This window comes from Rhinoraja longicauda, chromosome 42 (genome assembly GCF_053455715.1).
Source record: "Rhinoraja longicauda isolate Sanriku21f chromosome 42, sRhiLon1.1, whole genome shotgun sequence".
In the NCBI taxonomy this organism is placed as follows: Eukaryota; Metazoa; Chordata; class Chondrichthyes; order Rajiformes; family Arhynchobatidae; genus Rhinoraja; species Rhinoraja longicauda.
The window spans coordinates 2,914,094-2,941,565 of NC_135994.1; the positions used below are offsets into that span (position 1 = coordinate 2,914,094).

General features: G+C 41.9%; 1 protein-coding gene across 1 annotated transcript; it reads left to right on the forward strand.

The window, feature by feature from the left end:
- Positions 1-2,671: 2,671 nt before the first annotated feature.
- Positions 2,672-27,165, forward strand: pa2g4a (proliferation-associated 2G4, a). The gene is made up of 13 exons (XM_078431295.1): positions 2,672-2,810; positions 10,205-10,333; positions 11,006-11,111; positions 11,743-11,812; positions 14,198-14,290; positions 15,051-15,114; positions 16,413-16,491; positions 17,125-17,203; positions 18,398-18,531; positions 18,731-18,825; positions 19,576-19,703; positions 21,404-21,466; positions 23,523-27,165. Exons 1-13 carry the CDS (start codon positions 2,726-2,728, stop codon positions 23,586-23,588), a joined length of 1,191 nt encoding a protein of 396 aa, XP_078287421.1. The 5' UTR covers positions 2,672-2,725; the 3' UTR covers positions 23,589-27,165.
- The last annotated feature ends 307 nt before the right edge of the window (positions 27,166-27,472 follow it).

Here is a 27,472-nt window from a genome sequence, read left to right on the forward strand (position 1 = left end):
TCAAAAAACATACAGCTTCTGTTTAGTTAGAAATCTGGTACAGTTTGCAAGAAAAAAAACTATCACTTTACCTACCTCTAATCATGATCTTGCTTAAAATAACTCAGTTCATGCCAGCTGCTCATACTGTCCGCTGTATACTCTTCTCTTAATGCCCATTATTTCCAACTGCACATCTCCACTCTGTAATGCAAATCTCTCTAGTTGTTTGATTTACCTGTGTCACAACTTGAATTCTATCTGGCCCAAAGGGTCCTAATTATCAAAATATTCTTAGCCCCAAACTACACAGTGGTTTTCCCCAACCTTTTATTGATTAGTGCTCAACCTGCTCCTACATACAGGTGAACCCCATGCTATGAGGGGTTGCGTTCCTAGGAAATGGTCTGCATCGTGATTTTCTGTAATGCATCATCTGTGCACTGGTCAAAAACGCGGGTTGAAAAAAAAATTGTGTTCATTTAATTACTTTTTCACATGAATTCCACGTGAGCAAATTTTATTCCTTGTCTCAAATTTTAGGGTAGTAATTTGTGAATTCTGTCAGCGTGAACTAGGATGGCCATAAAGTGGGGGGGTCACCTGTATTTCTTTGTGCAACTATTTATTAGTATTCTTACCCCATTACAAACTCCCTGCACAAATTCACCATCCCTTTGAAATGTTTTGCTCGGTTACCATGAACAAATCAATGAATATTGACTTCCTTATAAAAAGCCTTGAAATTCTCCAGTAGATGTAGTTACTTTACAAGTTGCCAGTCCCATTGGAATTGACTTCTGGTTCAACTTACAGGAACCTTTGCTCGGTATCAAACCAGAGCAGAGCACCTTTTGTGGTGAAATAGTGTTGGTTATAGGATAGTTGATTTTTGTTATTCTGAGCATCGTTGAAAAAAAAAATAGGGAATGGCCAACCTGTTAGTTTATACATCACTAATTGGGGAAAATGCTGGAATCTGTAAAAGGATGCAATATCCGCCTGGTAACTTTCTAAGACTTTTCCTTAGATTTAATACTGTCTTTACTATCTCTTGTGATCCGTGATTAATTCATTTTCCCCCATTGTGTCTTTATTGCCTTGAAATAATGTATATTTGTTGCAAATCACATATTATTTCTTTAACCCCTAACGATTGTCTGTCCACCATCATACCTTTTACTGAAGTCTGAGGAAAGGTCTCGATCCAAAACATCATCCGTTCCTCCTCTCCAGAGATGCTGTTTGTCCCACTGAGTTACTGCAGCATTTTGTGTCTTCCTCGTTAATTAAACCTTTCTGTCTGTACTGTGTTAGGTCTAAAATTGTTTGTTCCAACAGACCAGTTCAGAAATTCACCTGAATTTATATTCCATGAATTCATCCTCTAAATAGTTCCTACTGACTTGATTTTCCCAGACTATTAATGGATCAAAAATGCCATGATACGTGTATGATTAGTTAAACACACATCTCTGATATGTTCATTTATAGTGCACCCGTCATCACGACTTTTATTCAGATGCCTATGAACAACTCCCACCAATGTTTCCTGCCCCCTGCTGTTTTTTGGCAAAACTTAAATTGTTTCGAATTCTATGTCACCATCTGCCAAGCCAACATAATTTCTGAGTACGTATTGTACTGCCATCTCATACTGCCTTTTTCCTTATGCCTGTCCTTCTCAAATGTCAGATACCATGAAATATTTAGTTTCCAAGTCTGGCCATCTTGCAGCCATGTTTCCACGATGGTAATTAGATCATTCCTATTTACGACTATTTGTGTTGTTAATCCCAGATGTAACTTTCAACAAGATATGTTGCTTTTAAATTTCGCGTTTTAACATTTTTTCCTTCCTCTGACCCTGTCTGTGTTTTCAAATGCCTATTTATTTTACTTACCACATTTCTCACTTCCATTGCCAGCTTTGTTTCTCTCCGATTCCATCCCTCTGCCAAGCCTGTTTAGACTCTCTCGCGTGAGATAACAATCCTGCAAGTTCATGGTCATGTATTGTCTTTCCGATGTGACATTCAATGAATGCCCTCTTTTTAAAAAAAAATCTCATAAGACTATTTGGATGAGCAGAAATGTTCTCTCTCGTACCCATAACTATTTTTATCCCTCAACACACCGAGTGATCACACACTTGTTCCTGGTAGATTGCTGTGCACTAATGAACATACCAACAATAACAACCGTCTACACTTCAAACATATATATTTGATACTTTATAAATGGTGCTATAGAAATTCGAATTTTATTTAATCCAATGACATCAGCTGTTTCAACTTTGCACCTCAATTTAAGAACCACCCACTTGCTTTCCCTCTGTGGCACTGTTACTCTCTCAGCTTTAACTGTCAGTTTGAGGATTCGATAATGAGCGTGCCTTGCTGACGACGCAAACTCGTTGTTTTTGTTTAGTCCCTCTTACAGTTTGTTCGTTATTCCACTCTTCCACACGCTGATTCTTTTGGCGCGGGCGGAGAACAAAAAAAGTGCATTTGACTCTCACAACACACACACACACACAAAAAAAATCAGTCAACGGTCAGAGGTAGAACGCACTGGCCCGCATGCGCGACTGACCGCGCTACCTTGTGGGGTTTGTCGTTCCCGGTCGCAGTCGCTGTACTCGGCGGAGGGGCGAGAGGAACTACAACGTCCGTGAGCACCCGCGGCACAAGGGCGGGCTGGTGACGGGGAGCCCGCGGGGGCATGTGGGTAACAGGAGGGAAAGATGTCGGACGATGAGAGCCAGGACCAGACGATCGCCGAGGATCTGGTGGTCACCAAGTATAAGATGGGCGGTGACATCGCCAATCGTGAGTGCGAGGGCTGAGCGGGAGAATAAAGCGGCCGTGGGGGGGCCGTGAAGCAACAGGTGGTGCCTTGCGATGCGGTTTCTGGGGGAACCCCGGTGCTGCCATGTGGGCGAGTGGAGAGAGAATAGGCCTCGGCAGCGGGGCTGCCTCACTCACCCTCCCCTCTCACTCACTCTCCCTCCCTCCCGCAGATACGATGCTCCCATGTGGGCGAGTGGAGAGAGAATAGGCTTCGGCAGCGGAGCTGCCTCACTAACTCCTCTCACTCTCTCCCCGCAGCCACAGTGCTGCCATGTGGGCACGTGGGAATGTGGGAAGAGAAGAGGCCTCGGCAGCGGGGCTGGCCCTCTCACTAATTCCCTCTCTCTCACTCGGTAACACCCTCTCACTCACCCTCCCGCAGACACGGTGCTGCCATGTGGACGAGTGGGGAGAGAATAAACTTCGGCAGCGAGCGGGGCTGCCTCACTAACTCTCTCCCATTCTCACTAACTCTCTCTCTCTCACTAACTAACTCCTTCTCTCACCCCCTCCCGCAGCCACAGTGCTGCCATGTGGCCACGTGGGAAGAGAATAGGCCTCAGCAGTGGGGCTGGCTCTGCCACACGGTACGCTCGACCTGACTCCCATCCAGCTGCTCCCCTGCGCTACAGGGTGCAAGATATCTTGGCGACTGTCGATATCTCCCAAGTGTCTGGCCACGAGGCGATGGGCCGAATCTGGCGTCTGTCAGCCTTCAGCGCGCTTATTCTCTTCCCGCAATGGAAAAGAAGTGTGTAAATCTGCACTAATTTCTCATCGCACTTTTCCACCTCGTGCTTCTAAGACAAAGACGCAGATTGGGGCAAATTCTTTAAGACGATGGATTGGAGTAAATACTTCCCGAAATATCAATTTGAGTCGAGTTTATTGTCATATGCACAAGTACGTGAGTTACAGGTGCAATGACAAACTTGCTTGCAACAAACAGCATCAAAGGCAAAAGACTCGGACAACACACAGAACGTAAATTATACATAAATTGTACATAATTTAAACAACGCAGTGAAAAGAAAAAGACTGCAAAGCAAGACACAAACTTCCAAAAACAAATATAAGTAAGTCTGTGGTGGTATAGTGTTCTGTTGTTGAAGTTGGATTAGGGTTGTGCAGGTCAGTTCAAGAAGTTTTCTTTATAGAAAAATAGCTGTTCCTCAACCTGATGGTGTGGGACTTCAGGCTTCTGTACCCTCCTGCCCGATGTTGGTAGCGAGAAGACAGCATGGTCTGGATGATGGGGGATCTTTGATGGATGTCATCTTATGAAACTTTTGATTGTGGGGAGGGCCATGCCCATTATCCACTACTTTCTGCAGCCTCTGATCCATTTTATTTGCTGCTGGGTGCATTTGACCTCTTGTTGGGCCGTAGCTTCGCTTTTCCCTGTGAGTCTTGATCAGGCATGACCATATAATTACCGTGTTTGCCTCCAACTAGTGTTTACCAATTGCTTGTTAGTAGCCGTACATCGTATGAGGCTAGGCTAATTGAGACCCTCTTATCGCTGCTGAGATCATGAACTCTGCACAGACGCCCAGTGAACCTTTCGTGGTATAATAGTTTATTCTATGTTGAGGGAGGGTAAAGTGAATTTTTGTTATATCTCTTTTACAAGAGAAATTATTCTATTTTAAAACAAAATGTTGATATAATCTGTGCTTCCAGTGTGCTATGAAAAATTTATATTGCAAAAATTGGCCCAACTAATTTTAAATTACAAATAAAAATGCAGATGTTGGAAATCTTAAATAAAACAGAGAATAGTGGAAACACTCAGCAGGTTAAACGGTATCTTTGACCTTAGATGAAACCCCTTTTTCTCTTTCCACAGATGCTGCCTGACCTGCTGTGTGTTTTCTGTTTTCATTTTAGTTTAAAGTTATGCGGTGTCCTGGATGTTTAGATCTGGAACATGTGCAGAAGCCTGGGAATCATGACTGGAGTCAGAGGTTTTGACGAGGTTCCTACTTAGTTGAAGTTGCACGTGGAAGGACAGACGTTTGCTGCATAAAATCATAAAATTATTGGCTTGCCATATTGCCCACTATCAATTATTGCAAAATTCACTTGTGAGAATTCATGGTTTAATTATTAATTTTATTACCTGCTGCCAATAAATACCATTCATGCAAAAGTAACGCTTTCTGTATAAAACTGAACAAAGAAACCAATCGCACTCAAGTCATGCCTCATGCTGTCAGACGGGCTTTTTATCTATGTTTTTTTTCTCGGCTCGGTTTCAAGCTTGAGGCTTGCTACAAATCTGTAACAGTTCAGTAGATCTAATAACTTAACTAGACAGGATGGCGGGACCATATAAACCTATTGGAGCCTCTAGGTTAGTGATTTTAGTGCCATGTGATTTTTGCATTTTATTCTTTAGGGGTCAGGATTTATCCGTGTTCTTAAAGTATTTGTCTTTGGGTGCAAATTGTTGAGGTTATTGCAATCTGTACACTGACAGCCTGATTTCCTTGAATTTCTTTAGTGTGTTCATAATTAATTTGACAACATAATCACAATGGTGAGCAATAAATTGGTTTATGGTCATGGTTTGAACTGAATTAAGGAGTGCCCTTGTAAGGGTTTCTTCATAGGCAATGTTTGTGTGGGTTTTGTACCCATTTTGCATGTAACAGACTTGTTAGAAAAATTGACATAAGTCTGCAGTTCTCCGTATGAATTAGAAGAAAACTGGTCAGGGGTCTTCTGATTGCAATCCCTGATGAATGCAGGAAGCACCTATGCATGGTTATTGAGGAGTGGATTGGCTTCAATTGTAAACACCTTTATTCACCATCTCAGCTTTTGGGTTGGGGGGAGGGGTGCTGATTGGCAGTTGGCTGTTATCAGAGGTTGTATCTGCATCTGGCTACTAAATTAGTCTCCCTGAGGACGTGTGGAGAAAACTGACTTTCTGGTTAAAAGCTACTGTAGACAGCCCCCATGATAGCTAAGATGGTACGAGGTGTACTGTTGGAAGTGGTGTTCTTTGGATGTAATATTTGATTGAGTGCAAGCTGCAATTTTGGATGTATGGATTTTGTTTTAAATGTCCTAGCTCTGAAGAAGAGCTAGGAGTTAGACTCAAAATGCTGGAGTAACTCAGCGGGACAGGCAGCATCTCTGGAGAGAAGGAATGGATGACGTTTCGGGTCGAGACCCTTCTTCACACTGAGTTACTCCAGCATTTTGTGTCTCCCTTCGATTTAAACCAGTATCTGCAGTTCTTTCCTACACAAGAGCTAGGAGTTGTACTTGGTGTCCGATCATGCAGTCACTAAAAACAGATTGTTTGGTCATTTCTCGCTGTGCCCAAGAGTTTGACTGTTTTCTAATTACAACAGCAACATTGGCTGTAAAGTGGCTCAGGATGTCCTGGTGTTGTGAAAGATACCATATAAACTGAAGTCTTTGTTCCTTTTGAAAACTCTGTAATTGAAGCATACAGATCAAGGCCCCAGCTGCGGTTAAGTGATCTTTGGTATGTCAATAGAAGAAAGCAGCAAACTTCCTTTTTGTCACATCATTAATTTCTGCATGAAATCTTCATAATCAAATGACAGTTAAGGACAAGTTTGATCTTGCATATGTATACCCTTTTCCCAGAACCCCTCCAGTGCCCAAACCACACCCCCCCCCCCCCCCCCCCCCCGTCTCATTATTGTATGAAGAGTTATCACTTGGACAAAGTATTGGAGGACTGCCAAAATTTGGAATCCACGCCATCTATCAGGAGGAGAGAGACAGAGAAATCGGCAAAATATGGCTACCGTATTCAGTAATAGAGCAGCTGTTCTTTGGTAACTAATCTGCAGATTAATGCATGTGTTCTGGTTAATGCATCATTAAATAAAAATCTTAAAACTAAAATTGCTCAATATCCTCTTGCATAACAGTAATGCTCCATCTCATCTATCTTGCATAGATGACTACAAATAATTAGGTTGGAGTTGTTTCAAGGTGCTATGGAGTTTAATCACAATGCAAGTGTAACAATTCAATGGTAAATGCATATGTTCAGGTGATCTTATGCTATTTTAAGTATACTTGTTATTTAGGTACAAGCAAAGCTTAGAATGGAGGCTTTGAATCGGAAGGCTGTGGATTTCCTACTCCACTGACTTCACGCAAATCTACTTCTGCCTTCGACAGGTGGCGCCTGCGATGTAGGAAGTGGTCCACATTTTTCCAGAGTCTTGTTAAACTTTATTGTGGGGTTGCATGTTGAGCAGCAGAGGCAGCTTGGCAGAAGATCTGGCTCGATAGAGAGAGAGAGAGAGGAGTGAGCAACAGCAAAGAAGAAATTACAGGGCACCTCAGATTAACTGTAATTGTGACCATTTTTAAGGAAGAAGACAAATCCAATTGAACTTCAACACCGCTTTCAATATGTCAGCACAGTCCTTGGACCATTGTAGATCAAGACCTTGTATCTGTCACGAAAGTTATTGTTTAGAGTTTAGTTTAGAAATGCAGTGTGGAAACAGGCCCTTCAGCCCACCAAGTCCATGCCAACCTGTATGTTAGTTCCATGTTATCCCACTTTTTGTATCCTACACATTAAGGGCATTTTACAGAGGCCAATTGCCCCACTGGACAGCATTATTCCCTCCTCTCTTGTATGATCTGAGACCTGAACTACCTACAACAATCACTCTGAGGTACTGGGAAGTTGCCACCAGTTGCGTCTCGGCAAAATTCTCAATTCACTGAAAAGATAAAACCAATATCACTGTCCTCTCCCAGACCAACTTGGTATTACATCCCTAGTGCCACTTCATTGGACAGATTATATATGTGCCGGGCTCCTGAAGTAGCACTATTCAGAATCATGTCAAGAGATTCGCAAGTGAACAGAGACGAGAATGTGCTCAAAAAGCATGTTTGAAAAGGCATCCTCGCTGACTGCTGGGAATCCCTCTCTTATGACCGCTTGAGGCAGAGAAATTGGGATGCAGGGAGCCCAGGATCCTTTGTCAACGTGAGTACTAAATGCTTGTGGGCAACAACAGAAAACAGCTATTTTGAGGCTGTAAATTTCTTCAATCACTTTTATACCATTCTCTTTTGGCTAATAATGCAGTGATTCTGCCGCCTGCAAGAATGAATTTGACTTTGGGGATGTGGTGTGAAACTGTGTCAAGGGGATAGTATTGCATTGATTTGGCTTTGTTTGCTTGAAGCAGGCTAGCAGCTGGCATGAAACCAGCATTTAAACTTTACTTTTACCTTGAAGGCTGCAAGGCTACTGTTACACTTGCATTGTTAAGTGCAAATTGCAAAGTGCTCTGTAACTGAGGAAAAGTTGCTGCTATTGTTATGCTTGATATAATTTGCTGTTGCAGAAATACATTTTTGAAATGTCTTGCTAATAACAGTGGACTCTGCTGGATTGGCCTCCATGTACTGCTCTAGATTTTAGCTGAGCTTTAAATAGTAATGGGCTCCAAAGCCATTAACTAGAGGGGTGGCTTGGTAAACATCCCCATTTTCAGTGATGGCAGACCCCAAGCATGCAAAGACTAGGCTGAAGTTTTTGAAATACTTGGGCAGAATGCCAAGTTCACAATCTGTTCTGACTTCCTAAATGTCAATCTTTGGCCAGTTTGATTCACTATATTGCAGTAGGCGCAGCTAGTCCTGTGGGCCCAGTGAGGCGCTGAATACTTGTACTCCACCGCTAGTCCTGTTCCTAGTCATGCTGCACCAGTACGGAACTGTGAAAAGAACCAGGAATAAGGAAAATTAACCTGCAACCTCTCGAATAATAAAAACAGGACAAATCTAATCTCTGTAATGTTCGCATGACTTGCCTGCTCACTGAAGCTTTTTATGGATTGAGCTATGGATTAGCCTGCATTTAATTGAGAGTTAAATGAAATAGAAGGTTTAGTTTGACTTTAAATTGCGTGGCTTTGTTTTGATCTGTACATATGCCCTAGCCTGCCTCCTTTGTTTCTGCTGTGGTAACCCTCTTTAGCCAGAGGGTAGTGAATCTGGAATTCATTGCCACGGACAGCTGTGAAATCCGAGTCAACGGATATTTTTAAGGTGGAGATTGACTGATTCCTAATTGGTAAAGGTGTCAGGGGTTATGGGGAGAAGGCAGGAGAATGGGGTTGGGAGGGAAAGATAGATCAGCCATGACAGAGTGGGCTGAATGGCCTAATTCTTCTCCTTGAACCTATGAATTCCATTGTCATTTATTCCCAGGTGTCTTTCTTTATAGATGCAGCTGGCTCAAGTGGCTGCATCTTAGCTATTATAGGAACCACATTTTATACTTCCTTTGATTTTATTTTCTAAATGTTTTCCCTGTAGAGTTATTCTACAACTGGCAATGAACAGGCTTTTAAAGGCAGATGGGAGAGCTGGTGCAACTACGACCAAAGCACTTTTTTCTTTAAAAGAACTAAAGCTCCTTTGTTTGCAAAACCTTAAATAGCTAGGCTGAGATTTATTTTAGAGTGGGAGTGCAACCTTTACTTTACCACACAGCACATCCTCTGCATTGCAAGACCTCTTCCACTGCCTGTGGTAGTGGTTCAGACAAGGATTGCCCAATATTTTAATTAAAATATTGCTCTCTGGTTGTAACATTTGCTATTGAGGGCGTGCAGCGTAGGTTTACTAGGTTAATTCCCGGAATGGTGGGACTGTCATATGTTGAAAGACTGGAGCGACTAGGCTCGTATACACTGGAATTTAGAAGGATGAGAGGGGATCTTATCGAAACGTATAAGATTATTAAGGGGTTGGACACGTTAGAGGCAGGAAACATGTTCCCAATCTTGGGGGGTTCCCGAACCAGGGGCCACAGTTTAAGAATAAGGGGTAGGTCATTTAGAACGGAGATGAGGAAAACCGTTTTCAGTCAGAGAGTTGTGATTCTGTGGAAGTCTCTGCCTCAGAAGGCAGTGGAGGCCAATTCTCTGAATGCATTCAAGAGAGAGCTAGATACAGCTCTTAAGGATAGCGGAGTCAGGGGGTATGGGGAGAAGGCAGGAACGGGGTACTGATTGAGAATGATCAGCCATGATCACATTGAATGGTGGTGCAGGCTCGAAGGGCCGAATGGCCTCCTCCTGCACCTATTGTCTATTGGCAGTCGGTGCTATTAGCTATGAGGTTACTGCTAAGGGAAGAATTTATACCGACTTGTGTTTATTGGTTTCTGCTTTCCACTCTTTGCTCATGGGAATAATTGGATAGTATTCGCTGAGCCAGTTCAGTCCAGATCCCCAAATATGATTTCGATAGACAATGAATACGTAGACCTTTTGGCATTAAAGCTTCACTGCTTTGAAGCTAATTATTATGCTCAATGGTTGCTAACATATATTCCTTTGCAGGTGTTTTGAAGATGCTGGTAGATGCAGCGAGGGTGGATGTGTCTGTCGTCAGCCTTTGTGAGAAAGGAGATGAGATGATCATGGAGGAAACGGGGAAGATTTTCAAGAAGGAGAAAGAAATGAAAAAAGGTCAGTGGCACTTGATCCTGTGTTTCCTTTTTAAGACGAAGCGTCAGTTTGAGATTGTCGTGGTTTTGTGTTAATACTTTTTGGAAGTTTTGCTCAAGCAAATCTTGTATAAAGATTGAAGTATAAAGTTTAGAAAATTGTGTAAATCGCACACTGTAATAAGACAAATTCAAACCTGTATCTCCCCACTGCCTAGCGTATGGCCTTGTATGTTTTATGAATTATGTGGCCCACTGCACTTTTCATGCATGATATACGCTGTTGTAAGCAGAATAAATATGAGTGATAACGGTCTTTGTAATACTTAGCCATCAGACTTATGAATGGTGTTACCAGAAAGCCAACTCAATTTATATACAAGAATGCTTAAATTTGTTCCAGCAATTAATCTGCAAAGTGATGGTTGTGTAAGTGCCTATACCCTCTTCTTCCTTAGATCTGGTTATCAAGTCACTAGATCCCATGCATCCTTAATCTTCTGGATCAGCTTACCATGAGAGACTTCTGTCAAAAAAAACACCCATCCACCTCTATTCTCTGCCTCATATGACCAAGCCAATTTTGCAGCAATTCAGAAGCCTTTAACCATTAGCTCAATTTGTATTTGACTGATATTAACATTAATATGCTATTTTTTTGTGAGTAAATGGTTTGTGTGTCCCTTTTTTAAAGGAATTGCCTTTCCCACGTGTATCTCAGTGAACAACTGTGTCTGCCATTACTCTCCTCTCAAGAGTGACCCTGACTATGTCTTGAAGGAGGATGATCTTGTTAAAATGCAAGTACATTTTCACATTTATCAGCCTTTGAGGATGCTTTTAATGTTAACCCGATTTGCTAGGTATCTCACATCGTGTGTCGGAAGGTTGTGGGTTCAAATCTTACTCCATGATTTTTAGCATGTAATTTACATTGGCATTTCAGAATGGAATTGAAGATGTGGGGAATAATTCAGAGATGCCGTCTTTCATATGAGATGTTAAATCCAGTATGAATGTTCGGGTGGGAGTAAAGGATTCCAAATACTGTTGGAAGAACAGCGGGGAGCTTTGATCCATTTCTTGCTCGACATTCATACGCCCACTTTCCAGCAGTGGTTACTGGTCACTGATGCTTGGGGAACACTGATTCGCTTCATTTTCTTTGTCCTCTCCTTTCCTCTTTAAAACCCAGAGGCAAGGAAGAGGTTGTAGTGGCCCTATCCAAGCCTCGACTGATGGGCATGACCTGGGTTATTTTTCATACTACTCTTTTTACCATTTTTCTCGTGGAGGAAGCTCCTGTGTGTTCTTCACTTGCAAAATTCTAAAAGAATTCGACTCGGAATATCAGACTCAAAAGTCTGGTATTCTGTGTGTACAAGTTGCAGATGAGATTTATGCAATTTCTTTTTCTCCCCTCCCCAACAGTGATTTGGGCGTCCATGTGGATGGATTCATTGCTAATGTGGCGCACAGTTTTATTCTTGGTGTCAGTAAGGTATGTTCACTTCTGGAGTACAAGCAGTTAGGCCGTTGCGATATCTGAGGTATGTTCTAGCGGTATAGAAAGGAATGTTCTCTGCCTTCTGGTTAATGAGGCTGCTTAGAATAATGAGATAGATTTTGGCAGCGTAAGTATAATTCATTTTCGGTTCAAACTTTAAAAAAAGGAACCTTGCTGCAAATCGAATCGCTTAACTCCCTGTTCATTTAAAAAAAAAAATTTTTTTTTAAATCTGCCTTGTTGAGAGCAGAGAAAGTAAATTATCTATTGACAGGCCTTTTGCAATAGTAGCTTAAAACTACTCAATAACAGGTGGTGAGCACCTGCTTGTCTGCCCAAGGAAGAGAGGACGGAGAATTGGAAAGTCTCATCTTCCTCAGAGCTTCTCCACAACAGTGCAGCTGGTCAACGTGGTGATAATTATAGGTACAACTGTGATTCCTGCCATCTCTTGGCATAAGAAGCTGACTGAATATGCTCCACGATGAATTAACATTTTAATAACTCAGCAATGATTTAAGAAAATAAAGTGACTCTGATCTCTATCCATAAACCCAGATGTTATGAATCTCTAGTGCTGACTGAACAGCTACGCTCTTAGAATTCCCCACTCTAGTCTGATTATCACCATTTATCCTTCTGTTTCAAACGAGCTTTTGAAGTGATGGGGAGGGATGGTTTCAAAATTCTAAAATAATTCAACTCGGAATATCAGACTCAAAAATCCGGTATTCTGTGTGTACAAGTTGCAGATGAGATTTATGCAATTTTTTGGGGAATAACTACAGTTACATTTACTGAAACATGCTACCATTGGACTCGTGCAACACTGACTGCACTCCTACATTTACTTTCCTTGTTTTTTTGCTTCGCTGGACATGGCCGTCAAGGGTCGCATGGAGCAAGCGTCAAGGTTCACAGCAGCCATGTTTGTTAAAAGATTACGTTTAGTTTCCTTTTAAATCTATTGCTGAGTTCTTAAAATGTGAATTGCTTCATTTGATGTTGTTCCCAATACCTTTGGTGATATGGGTTCATTGCCATGTGACGAGTACTGTTTTGGAATTGGGACAATTAAGAGATATTTATGAACACGAGAGTTAGGAGCAGGGTTTGACCACTTATCCCCACAAGCCTGCTCTGCCTTTTAATTGATTACAGTTCATCTAACTCTAGCCTCAACTCCATGTGTCTGTGTAACTGCGGTAATCTTTCATTCCTTGCTAATTATCTGCCTTAAAAATATTCAAGGACTCTATTTCCACCACCCTTTCTTACACACGCGCACACACACACGCGCACACACACACACACCTCTCCCACAAGAGGGAACATCCTCTCCACATCCACCTTGTCAAGACTCCTCAGGATCTTGTTTGTTTCAATCTAGTCACCACTCTTGTAAATTCCAGTGGATACAAACCTAGCCTATATAATACTTTTCCCCAAGGCATTCCGCTCATTTCTAGACATTGGACAAGTAAACCTTCCCTGAACTGCCTCCAAGGCATTAACATCTTGAAATAAGGAGGGTGATGGTGTACTCTTGGTGTGGTCTCAGCAGTGCCCTCTATATTTTTCTCCAATTTGTATTAATTGTTCTTATCACTAAACTATCACTATCATATCTCAATTACTTGGACTATCTGCCGACCAGCCGTTTGCAGATCATGCAAACTCTGACTGCAACTCTGAGATCTAAAATCTCTTGCCATTGTACATTATGTGCTATTTTGTTATTACTGCCAAAATAGACATCTTTCCCACATTATGTTACATTTGCCACTTTATGCCCGTACAATCTATCCCTTTTGTGGACTGCTTGTCCTTTTCGCAACTTGCTTGTTGCCTATTTTTGCATCCTCTGCAAATTTAACAAACATACATTTGATCACTTCAGGCAGTCATCAAATGTAAATCATTTCCCATGACTAATGCCAATACTGTTTGTACAATGACAATAAAGGCATATTATTATTATTATAGTGAGTGTATTGCTGGAGTACTATTGTGCCTTAATATTTTTTCAACCCATTATTTAAGGGGTTGGTGGAATTGTACTGAATTTACTAAAAGTAGTTTACTGCATCTTTAAGTACGAATAAATCTATTTTCGGTCTGGGTTTATCTAAAATCCTATTGGAGCCATGCAGGGTCTCTTTTGATTGCTAATAAATATAATTTGAGAATCGTTTCTTAAAGATTCTGGACAAATTTCCCCTTTTATAAATGACAGGAATGGCCAAACAGAAATGACGTCCAATTTTAATTTAGCCTGAGCCTGAAGAAGTTTGGAAGAATTTTTGTTTGGGTAATATTGCATTTGCGTTAATTTTGTTTAGTCTTGCTTTTCGTTTATTAAAACACTTTCTTTTGCAGGATAGCCCTGTATCCGGTCGCAAAGCTGATGTCATTAAAGCTGCACACTATTGTGCAGAAGTAGCTCTGCGGCTAGTAAAACCTGGCAATCAGGTAAGGTTGTTGAAAAAGGAGATTAAAAAAAAACAAACATTGTTTGCCCCAGTGGAATCAAATGTACTTGGCCACAGAAGGTCCTGTTGTGGACCCTAGCCTACCCCAAGCATTCCAGATTTTTATTAACTAATCAGCTGGCCATTAGCTACTAATCCTAATTTTTACTTAATCTCTTGTTCTTGATTCTTCTCCTGCTCCCCCTGCCTGGGAAAATATTTTTTTTCTGCACCCAAACAAAGCGTTAACACTTCAATTAAGGAATACAAGCCAAAACGGAAACACTTTGATCAAGGAATCTATGCCAGGTTCATGTAGCATGTCTTTGTAATTTAACCCGTTAAATCCAGTGAACTTGTACTGCGTGTACTCCAAGGAAAGTGCACCCAGTCCAAAATGCAACACAATGTAAGCAAGGCTGGGTCAATCGATAATTCCCTTCTGTTTGTGTTTCAACTTCTTCAGATGTTGAGCTCGGGCTTTTTCAACCTTTCACCCATGACCATTTCAAAGCCATACATGGTGGCACATGTGTTACCTATTTTTCTTGTTATCTACAATATGTATTGGATTTCACCAAGCATTGTCCTGTCTATATTTATATTTTATTCAACTCATTCTATAATTTCTAATTTGCCTTTGAGTGGTTTTATTTGGAGAGCAATAAATTATTGTTGGAAGCCAGAAATGTTGTTCGTGACTTTTTGTATGAATATTGGCATTTGAATGAAATTTTATTGATGTTTCCTTTTAACCTCAGAACACGCAAGTGACAGAAGCCTGGAACAAGATTGCTCAGTCCTTTAATTGCACCCCCATAGAAGGTGAGATGTCCAATTCTGATTGGAGGAAAGTGGGAATTTGTATTTAAGATTGAAAACGATACAGTAATTTTCTCCTGCAGTGTTTTGTTATAAACTGGGAAAGGCTCTCGGTGTGAAGAATGCCATATCCACTGTATATGATGAGCATTCGTACTTTGCAAGTGGGAGTAGGTTGCACACTATGTTTAAGGTGGATCGGTAATCGGCAGATTGGGTAAACTTGCATGCTCTTCGGGCACTTTTCAGGAGCTGCATTTATTAGTATTTAGAGTTGACTAAGGGTGCTGTACTGTACGGAGTTTGTACGTTCTCCCCGTGACCTGCGTGGGTTGTCTCCGAGATCTTCGGTTTCCTCCCACACTCCAAAGATGTACAGGTTTGTAGGTTAATTGGCTGGGCAAATGTAAAAATTGTCCCTAGTGGGTGTAGGATAGTGTTAGTGTGCGGGGATCGCTGGGCGGCGCGGACCCGGTGGGCCGAAGGGCCTGTTTCTGCGCTGTATCTCTAAATCTAACAAAAATCTAAAAAAGGCTACAAACCTCACTCAACTCTGACGTCACACACAGTGGACAGAGTGCAAATACTCCACATGAAAGATTAAAATAATGGCAGCCACTTTTATCAAGGTCTTCAATAAACTAATACATCCCCTACGGGTAACTTGTATCAACATAATGCAGGAAGGTCCTCCATTTGTCTGAAGTGGCTGAACTGGTCTTGTGAATGGAGTTATTCTTAATCAGTCCCCTTTCACAGAAGTATTAATTACAAGGATGAGTGCGTCTGAATTTAGAAGCAGTAAATTCAGTTTACCCATTGTTTGGAGAGTGAACATCAGCGGTAATTAAATATTCCAGGACATTTGACATCCAATAAAGACTGGCAAGAGGGTAATGGTGGAGGGGTTGTTCTGTTAATAAGTGATGACATCAGTACAGTAGTTGGAAAGGACGTTGAGCTAGCAGATAGTGGTACAGAATTAAATCTGTCTTGGAGCTAAGGAATAGCAGGGAGCAGAAAACATTAGTGTGCAATGTTTTTGGTCCTCTGACAGTTATGGCGTGTTATATGAAGAAACAAGAGGTGCATATAATGGGTATATTAGTAATTATGGGGGAGATCTTTAATCTACTTAGGGGAAAATCAAATTTGTACTAACAAGTTTGAGGGTGACTTACTCAAATCGCAAGAGTGATTTCTCGATCAGTATGGGTTGTTTTTTTTTGGCATTTTAAGATTTGGGCTGGGGCAGAGGTGGTTTCAAACCAGAATCTGAGTTGCAATGATTTCTTTTTCAGGCATGCTGTCACACCAACTCAAACAGCACGTTATTGACGGGGAGAAAACGATCATTCAGAACCCCACAGATCAGCAAAAGTAAGTTTGGAAAGTTTGGCTTTTCATTTCAAATGAACTGATGTCTTTTTTAATAAAATTCTTGAAAAATTGATCTTCAAGGTGTCAGTAGCACCGAGTCATGAAGCGTTGTTTGTGAGCATTGTAAACAACGGCAGTGCTTTAATTGTTACTGTGGTGGTTGTGAAGGACTTTTCGGATGTGCCAATAAGGGCTTGGACAAAAATTTAAACTAAGTGAAATCATAGAATCATACAGCACAGAAATGGTGTTATTTTGGCCCACCTCCATGCCAACTATGATGCCTATCTATGCTATTCCCATTGGCCCACATTAGACCCATGTTGAATCCTGCCTTGCTGCAGCATCTAAATCATGTTTGAGTGGCACAGCCATGTTTACATGTTAACAACCAATGAGAATGAATGTCAAAAGAAAATACTAATCAATTATGTGGATGATATTTCCGCAGAGCGAGTTTCTCTAGATAGTGGTGTGCCTTGAAATTATTCCCAAGATTGGATAGGATGCATAGAAATGAATCATTCAACCATTGAAGTCTATACTGCTTCCTTTCCCTTTCCTAATATGTTACTGAGTCTAATCCTACTCTCCGTTCAGTGGTGGTCTGACTCTGCTCATTTTCTTGTAAAGGAAAGATCATGAAAAGACAGCATTTGAAGTACATGAAGTTTATGCCGTTGACGTATTAATCAGCACCGGAGAAGGCAAGGTGAGGCGTTGGTACATTACAGGCCATCAGTTTGTTTTCTTTTGGGCTTGGAATGGAAAGTTTACTCTCAGCCTCCCAGCATCCTTGGGGAACGGAGGGTTGTGCGGGAATGGTCTTGAATTTGAGGAAGGATATTCTTGCTATTGAGGGCGTGCAGCGTAGGTTCACCAGGTTAATTCCCGGAATGGCGGGACTGTCATATGTTGAAAGGCTGGAGCAATTAGGCTTGTATACACTGGAATTTAGAAGGATGAGGGGGGATCTTATTGAAACATATAAGATAATTAGGGGATTGGACACAAATGGAGGCAGGAAACATGTTCCCAATGTTAGGGGGAGTCCAGAACAAGGGGCCACAGTTTAAGAATAAGGGGTAGGCCATTTAGAACGGAGATGAGGAAGAATGTTTTCAGTCAGAGAGTGGTGAAGGTGTGGAATTCTCTGCCTCAGAAGGCAGTGGAGGCCAGTTCGTTGGATGCTTTCAAGAGAGAGCTGGATACAGCTCTTAAGGATAGCGGAGTGAGGGGGTATGGGGAGAAGGCAGGAACGGGGTACTGATTGAGAGTGATCAGCCATGATCGCATTGAATGGCGGTACTGGCTCGAAGGGCTGAATGGCCTACTCCTGCACCTATTGTCTATTGACCCGAAACGTCACCCATTCATTCCTTCTCTGCAGAGATGCTGTCAGTCCCGCTGAGTTACTCCAGCACTTTGTGTCTATCTAAAACAAACTCGCCATTGCGCAGTAGTAAATTGCCAAACTATATGTCATCTCCTCACCGTTTTAAATCTCAATATTTGGTACTACAGTTCTACTTCTGATGGCTAAACGGTATTACTGTAAAATGCAGCAAAAATCAAATGGATGACTGTACTTGCAAACACATGAAGTGCTAAATCTGCAAAGAGGATGTTAATGCTAGCAGCCAATAACTGCACAACCTTTATGTATAAATGTAAATAAGCTAAATGTCTTTTCACACCTATTTTGCTCAACACTTGAAATAAAATTCACGGGCTTTATTTTCATAAAAAACAATCTTATGTACGTTATGCCTCGACCTTTACACCTCGCCTGGGCTCGGCTACCAAGATTTGAACTAGCTGAAGTTCAGTGGATTTGAACCTGTTAAAATGCCAATGAGCATGCATATGTTTGAAAACAAACTCCTTGACTCGAGTATGTCTTTAGGCAAAAGATGCTGGTCAAAGAACAACTGTGTATAAGCGGGACCCAACGCAACAATATGGTTTGAAAATGAAGACTTCTCGTGCCTTTTTTAGTGAAGTTGAAAGGCGGTTTGATGCAATGCCCTTTACTCTGAGGTAAGCCTGATTGTGCATGTGGCTGTCACTTCATGTAACCTGGGATTGTATTGGTATTACTTCATTTGATCTAAATCAATGTAATATGCATATTTCTCTTGGCCTTCTATGTTCAATGTGAAATTGTTGTATTTCCCTCAAACTTGAAACATGAGGAGCTGCTTTAAGATGTTGATAAAGCAAAAGTTTCTTTTCAAAGGGCATTTGAAGATGAGAAAAAAGCCAGAATGGGAGTTATGGAGTGTGCAAAGCATGAGCTTCTACAGCCATTCAATGTACTCTATGAGAAGGAAGGTATGATCCTTAGAATCCTGAATGTCGTGAATGACAACACTGAATAATTTAAGTATGCTTCCCTAATTTGTTAAACTGCAAATTGTTATCCCTGTTGGAATAAGTCACCATTTTATTGCCTGTTTACTCCATGCTGGATATATATTCAGTGGCTGCTGGCAGCTTCAGATTGTATGTGTGTAGATGACCATTATTCATGTGATAGACACAAAGTGCTGGATTAACTCAGATTAAATCCTCTGGCGAAAATGGATGGATGACGTTTCGGGTCGGGACCCTTCTTCAAACATCTTCGGGTGCCCACCCAAAACATCACCAATCCTTTTTCTCCAGATATGCTGCCTGACCCGCTGAGTTAATCCAGCGCTTTGTGTCCTTATCTTTGTTATAAATCAGCATCTACAGTTTCTTGTTTCTGCCATTATTCATGTGCTGATCTTAATCCACAAATCATTAGGCTGTTCACTGCTGATTATGTCGATGCAGAACCTGGTTTTCGCACACTTTCCAGGAGGGGGCTTGTTTTACCTTGGCTACTGTACCTCCAAGTTTTCCTGTTCTGTGATGAAATTTAAATTTTATTTTCAAGTGGTACATTTGTAACTGATCCTTGGAAGCATTGGTGAAGTTGTAATTTTGTTAGATTAAATACTGGGGACATTTAACACCTGAAATGTTGTCATTTATTGATACCTGAATTTGATGTCATGCTTTTTGCTTCACTTTTGTCTGTTCTTTGTGCTTCCCTAGGGGAGTTTGTGGCTCAGTTTAAGTTCACAGTCCTGCTCATGCCAAATGGTCCAATGAGAATCACCAGTGGAATATTTGAAAATGAACTTTACAAGTCTGAATTGGACATTAAGGACCCTGACCTAAAGGCAAGTTATGTAAACAACCCCCCTAATTCTCAATTTCTGAAATCAAAAGCAGATTTCAAAATGTTAGAAAATCTTTAAAGTTATATATTGGCCTTGAGGCATCTTTTTATTTTAACCCATTCTGCTTGCAGCATTTGTGATCTTCAGTTTCATCGGGAAATGCTTGGGGTTTCATGAACTTGCATTGTTTTCTTTCTCTGTTTCTTGACGTAGAAGCAAAGATAAAGCTTGCCTACAACTGTACTCTGACTCAAACCTATACTTTGTGGAGGTTTGTAAGTGAAGTTGCTTACCAAATTGATCTGTTCCCCCTTTTTGACTCGGTTACGATGAAATGAACCATTCAAACTGATTTGGGATTAAATGAACCCTCAGTAACCTCTGAAACGAGGGTTATTGTTTTTATTGTACCCTTTGTATCTGGTTGGCTGAGTTGATGAGACTTTGTCTAAGTTTTCGATCTGTATGATAAATGGAAACCCAATTGGAAGAATTGAAGACTTGAAACAGAAACATCTCATTTTCTCCCTGCACAAAGTGGCTGAGCAGGGCATTCCCAGCAACTACATTTATCCTGGAATATGCCATTTTAAATGGGAATTCTACCAAATATTATATGGAAACCAAAAATATTTCCATAAATGTATTAACACTTAGCAAAACCAGCATTGATTCGTTAGAGTCTAATAACTTCGTGATTATTAGTCATAGATTCCCAAATTTCCAGTTTGAGAAAATTCCCCATTCTAGTAGAAATTGGCATAGATTTTGCTTTTTGAAAGACAGTAATCATAAACTATGATAGTTATAGTTGTTACTGAATTCCTATCCATAAAAATGCATTGGTACAATGATGTCAAATCTGCTGTCTTATCTGGTTTGGCCGATACGCACTCCAAATACGTAGGAATCAACCACAATATTAAATGTTTCCGTGCGAAATGGTCCAGCAATCTATTCAGGGGATGAAGAGGGAAGAGCAATTAATTATGCACCTTGCCAACAATGGCCACATCCTGTTGGAATGCATAAAATAAGTCTGCGTTCTTGAATCAATCCAATCGATCTCATTCCCCTATGTAACCTATTTTCTCTTGCCTACCCATCAAGTCTATTCTGATTCCCATATCAATCCTCACAGTGGGTAATTTTCAATGAACAATGAACCTAGCAGACAGCACATCAGGAGCACACAGTGGAAACCCACGTGGTCACAACAAGTCCAGAACAAGGGGTCACAGTTTAAGGATAAGGGGGAAGTCTTTTAGGACTGAGATGAGAACTTTTTTTTTTCACACAGAGAGTGGTGAATCTGTGGAATTCTCTGCCACAGAAGGTAGTTGAGGCCAGTTCATTGGCTATATTTAAGAGGGAGTTAGATGTGGCCCTTGTGGCTAAAGGGATCAGGGGGTATGGAGAGAAGGCAGGTACGGGATACTGAGTTGGATGATCAGCCATGATCGTATTGAATGGCGGTGCGGGCTCGAAGGGCCGAATGGCCTACTCCTGCACCTATTTTCTATGTTTCTATGTCACGGGGAAAATTTGCAAACTCCATAACCCTTTTTCTGACAATATTGTAGTATTATGCCTAAAATAATTATTGATGTGCAAGTTGGGGGCGTCTCGCCATCTTTTGCTCTTTGTCCTACCTCTTGTTACTTGCATTAAAGTTAATCTTTTTTAAATCGCCTTTTTAGGCCCTGATTCAAAGTTCTGTAAGCCGAAGGAATCAGAAGAAGAGGAGGAAGAAGAAGAAGGTGGTGAGTAGTATGTTTTGAGAGCTCAGCGATAATGCAGCTTCTTCCACTTCAGTTCCTGCAAGTGGATTTTGTTCTTTACATTGTAGAAACTGTCTTCTAATTAATCACCCGTGTAGAATTTTATAATCGTGCCAATTTCTTGGGAGAAATTGTACAAAATGACACTCTAGTTTTGCCTTGCTGCACATACATTTCAGATAAAGGGAGCTTTTAGGCTGAACAACTCAACAGTTCAACAGTCAACAGAGCTTTATTTGTCATTCGGTACCAAGGTACCGAACGAAACTACATAGCAGTCACACACAAAAAAGAACACAAGACACATGACCCCAACACAAACGTCCATCACAGTGACTCCAAACACCCCCTCACTGTGATGGAGGCAACAAAACTTCCACTCTCTTCCCCACGCCCACGGACAGACAGCTCGTCCCCGACCGACCCGCACAGTCCCCGCAAGGGGATGGAAGTCCCCGCGGCCGAGTCGGACCGGGCGCTGAGACGTCTCGCGGCCGAACCGGGCGATGGAAGGCCCCGCGGTTGAGCCGTGTGCAGCTAAGTCCCGCGGCCGAGCCGCACCAACGATGTTAGGCCCCGCGGCCGAGCCGCACCGGGCACTGTTAAGTCCAGCGGCCGAGCTGCATCAGCGATGTTGGGCCCCGCAGCCGAGCCGCACCGGGCGATGGAAGGCCCCGCGGCCAAGCCGCACCGGGCACTGTTAAGTCCAGCGGCCGAGCCGCGCCGGGCGATGTTAAGTCCAGCGGCCGAGCCGCACCGGGCGATGGAAGGCCCGCGGCCGAGCCGCACCCCGCGCCGTGAGGAAGAGACCTAAAAGAGAAAGGTTTCACCCACACCACCACCCCCCACACATACACAACCAAAAAAAAAAAAAAACCCATCCCAACACCGACACACAACAACAAAAAAAAGGGAAAAAGACGAACAGACTGCTAGCGAGCTGCAGCCGTTAGGCGCCGCCACTTCCGCTTTGTATTATAATTACATGGAATGGAGCAAAAAAAGCATTTACTCTCAATACAATAATCTACAAGGAATTCTGCATCCATTTGTTCTTCTTAAATGATTGAAAATTGTGATTGGGACTCCGCCACTAGTTTCCAATATTTAGATGTTGTCAAGCTGGAAAGGGTGCAGAGAAGATTTATGAGGATGTTGCCAGGACTCGAGGGCCTGAGCTCTAGGGAAAGGTTGAGCAGGCTAGAACTTTATTCCTCAGAGCGCAGGAGGATGAGGGGTGATCTTACGGAAGTGTACAAGATCATGAAAGGAATAGATCGGGTAAATCCACAGAGTCTTTTGCCGAGGGTAGGTGAATCGAGAACCAGAGGGCATAGGTTTAAGGTGAGGGGGGGAAGATTTAATAGAAATCTTGAGGGGTAAATTTTTTACACAAAGGTTGCTGGTTTTATTGAACGAGGTGCCGGAGGACGAAGTGGAGGCAGGTACTATCGTAACGTTTGAGACATTTGGACAGGTACATGGATAGGACACGTTTAGAGGGTTATGGGCCTAGCATGGGCAAGTGGGACCAGTATAGATGGGGCATGTTGGTCGGTGTGGGCAAGTTGGCCGAAAGGCCTGTTCCCACGATGTATGACTCTGGCTCTATTTGGTGAGTAAAAGCTCTTAAATACAATATGATGACAAACAAGTGAGCATCCTTTCTAGAAAAAAACCCTTCAGGTATCAGTATATCATGACCACATTCAGTCATTCTGTGCCAGAAATCATATCCTCCTTTAGTGTGCAAAGTTTTCAGACCAAGAGGACAAGTAGGTTCAAGTGAATAGTCGTTTTTTGAATACTGATGGTTCTGCTATGGCCAAAATACCCTTGGTACTTGATTTTTGCCATGTTTGGAGTTTCTGTGGCCAATAGCAGAATTGATGGGGCTTTATGCTTTGAGTTCCACACCTCTTTCCCCCCCCCCCCCCCCCACCCTCCACTCCCCCCCGCTCTCCCAAATGCTGTGGTGCTAAATGGCATGCGTTTGTCAAGCAGTAATTTAATCCACTTGTATGTCTTTCATCTCCAGGCTTCCCAGTGTGGACTCTCTGCCACCACTGGCAGCACCAATGAGGAGAATGAGACTGGAGACTGACCTCTCGTAACCATAGCCCCAGAACTAACCTGACCTTTGACATATTGTCTGTACCCGATGGCGAGCTCCAGCCCCCAGCTGTTTAGCGTACAGCTTGAGGGACCCTTTTCACCAGCTCCTATATTCTTACACGAGGGAGGACCACAGGACTCGCATTTATGACTGCAGACTACTTAAAAAAAAATAAAAAAACAAAAAAAATCTTTGTGCTATTTGTATGGTTTTATATTTTTTATCCAAGCAAGAACATATGGCAATGAGAGTAACTGGTATGGAAGATTTAACGGTAGCTGTTTAACTCTAACCCCAGGCCTTTTTTTTGCAATGCAGTCGTTTCCCTCAGGTGTTTGTGTAGTCATCCAACTTGTTGGCTATTACTGCTTACTGAGACAGTGTTCTACTCATCTAATGCTGTTTGCTCAGATCTTGGTGGGTGGAATAAGGCAGAGTTTCCAAAACATTTTTGAACTGTATAGATTATTAGACAACATTTTCCACCACTTTTTGTATCCAGTTTTATGAAATATCGCCGTTCTCCCCATTACCTCTTGTGCTTATAAATAAAAATGCTGCAATTGCTGGTAATCTTTCCTCCAGTAGAGTTTTCTGTAGACTCGAAACAGCTCAGGACAAACTGATAAAAGTACATGCAAAGCTATTATTACCTATCCCAAGTAATTCAGAAGTTTTTCTCAATCTCCAGGAGGCTGGGAATATTTTGTTTTAAAATTAATACTAAGATTAATTGTGAACCTCTGTGCATAATGGTCCAAATAACAATTGACAACAGACCAGTTCGGAGTCCATGTACATTGTTTCTGTACTGTGAAATGTTTTATTTTTTTCTCTCTCTCATATTTTTTGGGGAAGAGGGAATTTACATTTTACAGGCCTGAATTGCAGGATTGGAAGTGTACTTGTGAGCAAAGGCTGAATTGATGCAGATTTATATTATATAATGAATTGTGTGGTTCTGTCTGATTTCTGTCTCTTTTGAAGATTGGCCGGTATTCTGTTGATATTTGAAAATGCTGTCCCTACCTTTTTTAACTAAAAACTTTAAAAATAGCATACCAAACGAGAATAAGGACTCTTGTTTTGCCAGCCCTTACCGTCAATGATTTCTGTGTGTTTGTGTGAGATAGGAGCTCAGTGTAATACCATGATTTGTTTTGGGTCACTGTGGGGATTAAATAAATAAGTGAATATTAATCCTGCATTTGGTTTGTCTTGCTTCATGTCCCCCTGCCACTGGCTGCAATACCTTCCAGACCCTTGATGTAATGTGATTCTGGTCATAATGGATGATTCCCAGTCTTTAAGGATGTTGTTCGTTGCTGTTGATTATAATGGTTCCTTTGTGATTGCACCACACTGCGACCTCTTGGTGCGCACGACCTTTGCAGGCAGCAATGCTTCCTTGTTCATCTGTTCCTGCCCTGGCACTCACCCTGGAGCAGCTGCTGGAAGTGATCTGGCACTGTTAGTGCAACATGGCTGCCTACCATCTGCTTTTGATACTCAAAATATGCACTCCGTGCGTTTTTAAGTCGTTGAATAAAAAAACTCAATTCAAGATATTTTTTAATAAGTTTGTCTTTTTTTCTGTGCTGGATCCAAAAGGATTTTGGAGGTGCTTTAATACGGAATTGAGATATTGCAGCTGGACATGATTATCTGTTGCAATTTTTTTAGTAGGGATTTCTCTTAACCTTGTCTCTAGGTAGTGTTTTGAAAATTTGGGACCTCTTTCATTACAATCTCTTCACTCAGTGGAACAACTTTCTCTTCACGCTGCTGAATTTTATACTTGTATGTGTAAAAAGCTCCCTGTGTAGTGAAAATAGGTTTTGTATCAAGTTATGAGCACGCTAGAGTTGACCCAGCGTGTCCTTTATTGCTACGATTGGGATTATTGCACTGCACCAATGGCATTTTGGAGCTGCATGGGAACAGGCTCTTCAGCCCACGTTGTCTGTACCGAACATAGAAAATAGGTGCAGGAGTAGGCCATTCGGCCCTTCGAGCCTGCACCGCCATTCAATGTGATCATGGCTGATCATCCAGCTCAGTAACCTGTACCTGCCTTCTCTCCATACCCCCTGATCCCTTTAGCCACAAGGGCCACATCTAACTCCCTCTTAAATATAGCCAATGAACTGGCCTCAACATGATGGCAAGTTATTAAGCTAATCTCCCCTGCCTGCACATGATCCATATCCCTCCATTTCCCGCATGTACAATGCAATATCTAAAATACTACTATTGTATCTGGCTACGCCCCACCCCTGGCAATATGTCCCAGGCACCCAAAGCACGGCAGATCTCCTTTAAAAGTTGCTCCTCTCACCTTGAAATTATGCCCTCTAAGATTTGACATTTGTACCCTGGGGTAAAAGGTTTGGAAGGTCTTCTGCACCCTCTCCAAAGCCTTCGCTTCCCTCCTGTATTGGAGCGGCACAGTGGGGGCAACGGATAGAGCTGCTGCCTCACAACGCCGGAGACCCGGGTTCAATGCTGACCTCGGGCGATGGCCGTGTGGAGTTTGCACGTTCTCCCACATCCAACAGACATGCGAGTTTGTAGGTTAATTGGCCTCTGTAGATTGCCTGTAGTGTGTAGGAAGTGGGTGAGAAAATGGGATAACGTGGAACTAGTGTGAACAGCTGGTCAATGGTTGTGGGCTCGATGGGTTGAAGAGCATTTCCATGCTCTTATCTAAACTAAACTGCACACCAAATACAGCCTAACGAAAGTCCTATAACATTGGAAAACTATTTCCTGACATATTCAATAGATTTTATTTATCTAGTTGCTTCAAAAGGACCATTAAACTTGTAAAACATAAATAATCTTTAACAGATCTATGCAGGATGTCTTTAAGACAAACTCGTCAAAACACTGAGTAATTGGATTTTGTTGAAATTGACCCACAAATTCTGTTGAACTTGCTGGGTACTGGGTTATCCTTTGAGCTTTGATGTTGCTACCTTGTGAAGTTAACATTCATTTTTTCCAACAAATGTTTACAGTATTTCCATGCTTGTGTACCGTTCACGTTGTTGGGCAAATGTGTTGTTGCTACTGTCTGCAAATGCCCCGTTTCAGAAAGGATCCCAACAAATTGTTTGTTTTTTAAAGCAGCCAGGCCAACCACACTGCTGATTGGCGCAATGTTTGAATTTGAAGTTGGAGATTTGCACTTAAAAACAGTGTTTCTTATTCAACACTATTTACTGTGGTCATGTGAAAAGCAACAGGAAAGTCTCGGTTTTTGCCCGGTTTCCTTTGCTTGCCTATGCATCTTCACCACCAGATTCTGCTAACAGTGGGGGAAGAAGCTGTTCCTGTCTTATGGACCTCAGGATGTTGTCCTGATCTCCCAATCTACCTCACTGCAGCCCTTGAATTTTTTGTTTGTAAATCTGTACTTTCTCTGTAACTGTAACACTATATTCTGCACTCTGTTTAATTTTCTCTTTGCACTACTTGTTGTACTTGTGTACGGTTTGATTGTACTCGTTTATGGTATAATTTGCCTGGAGAGTATGCAAAACAAAGTTGTTTTTTAACTGTATCTCAGTACATGTGGCAATAAACCATTTACCAATTCATGCAGAATTGCTCCTTTTGCAGGTGAACAGTTCACCCTGTTTCATGCACTATTTCGGTTGCAACAGTAATTGATGAGATTGTTAAACACCTTATCAAGGTGAGAAACAAATGACTCTACTGAGGTTTAACAGAAAACTGGCTGTTACTGAAGTAATTTGGTTTCTGGGGCTCCTCCCGACATCACCATTGTATGCTGACTGAACATTTTCAGTCTGCATCCGGCACTCCATCTCTCTCGCAACAATGTCTAATAGAAATCACAATGAGCA

Bases quoted from the DNA above. Each gene is read 5' to 3' on its own strand.
- pa2g4a (XM_078431295.1), top strand. From the start codon at position 2,726: ATGTCGGACGATGAGAGCCAGGACCAGACGATCGCCGAGGATCTGGTG. The intron at 10,334-11,005 runs GTCAGTGGCACT...CCTTTTTTAAAG, and splicing joins GGAGAAAGAAATGAAAAAAG to GAATTGCCTTTCCCACGTGT. The intron at 18,532-18,730 runs GTAAGCCTGATT...TTCTTTTCAAAG, and splicing joins GCAATGCCCTTTACTCTGAG to GGCATTTGAAGATGAGAAAA.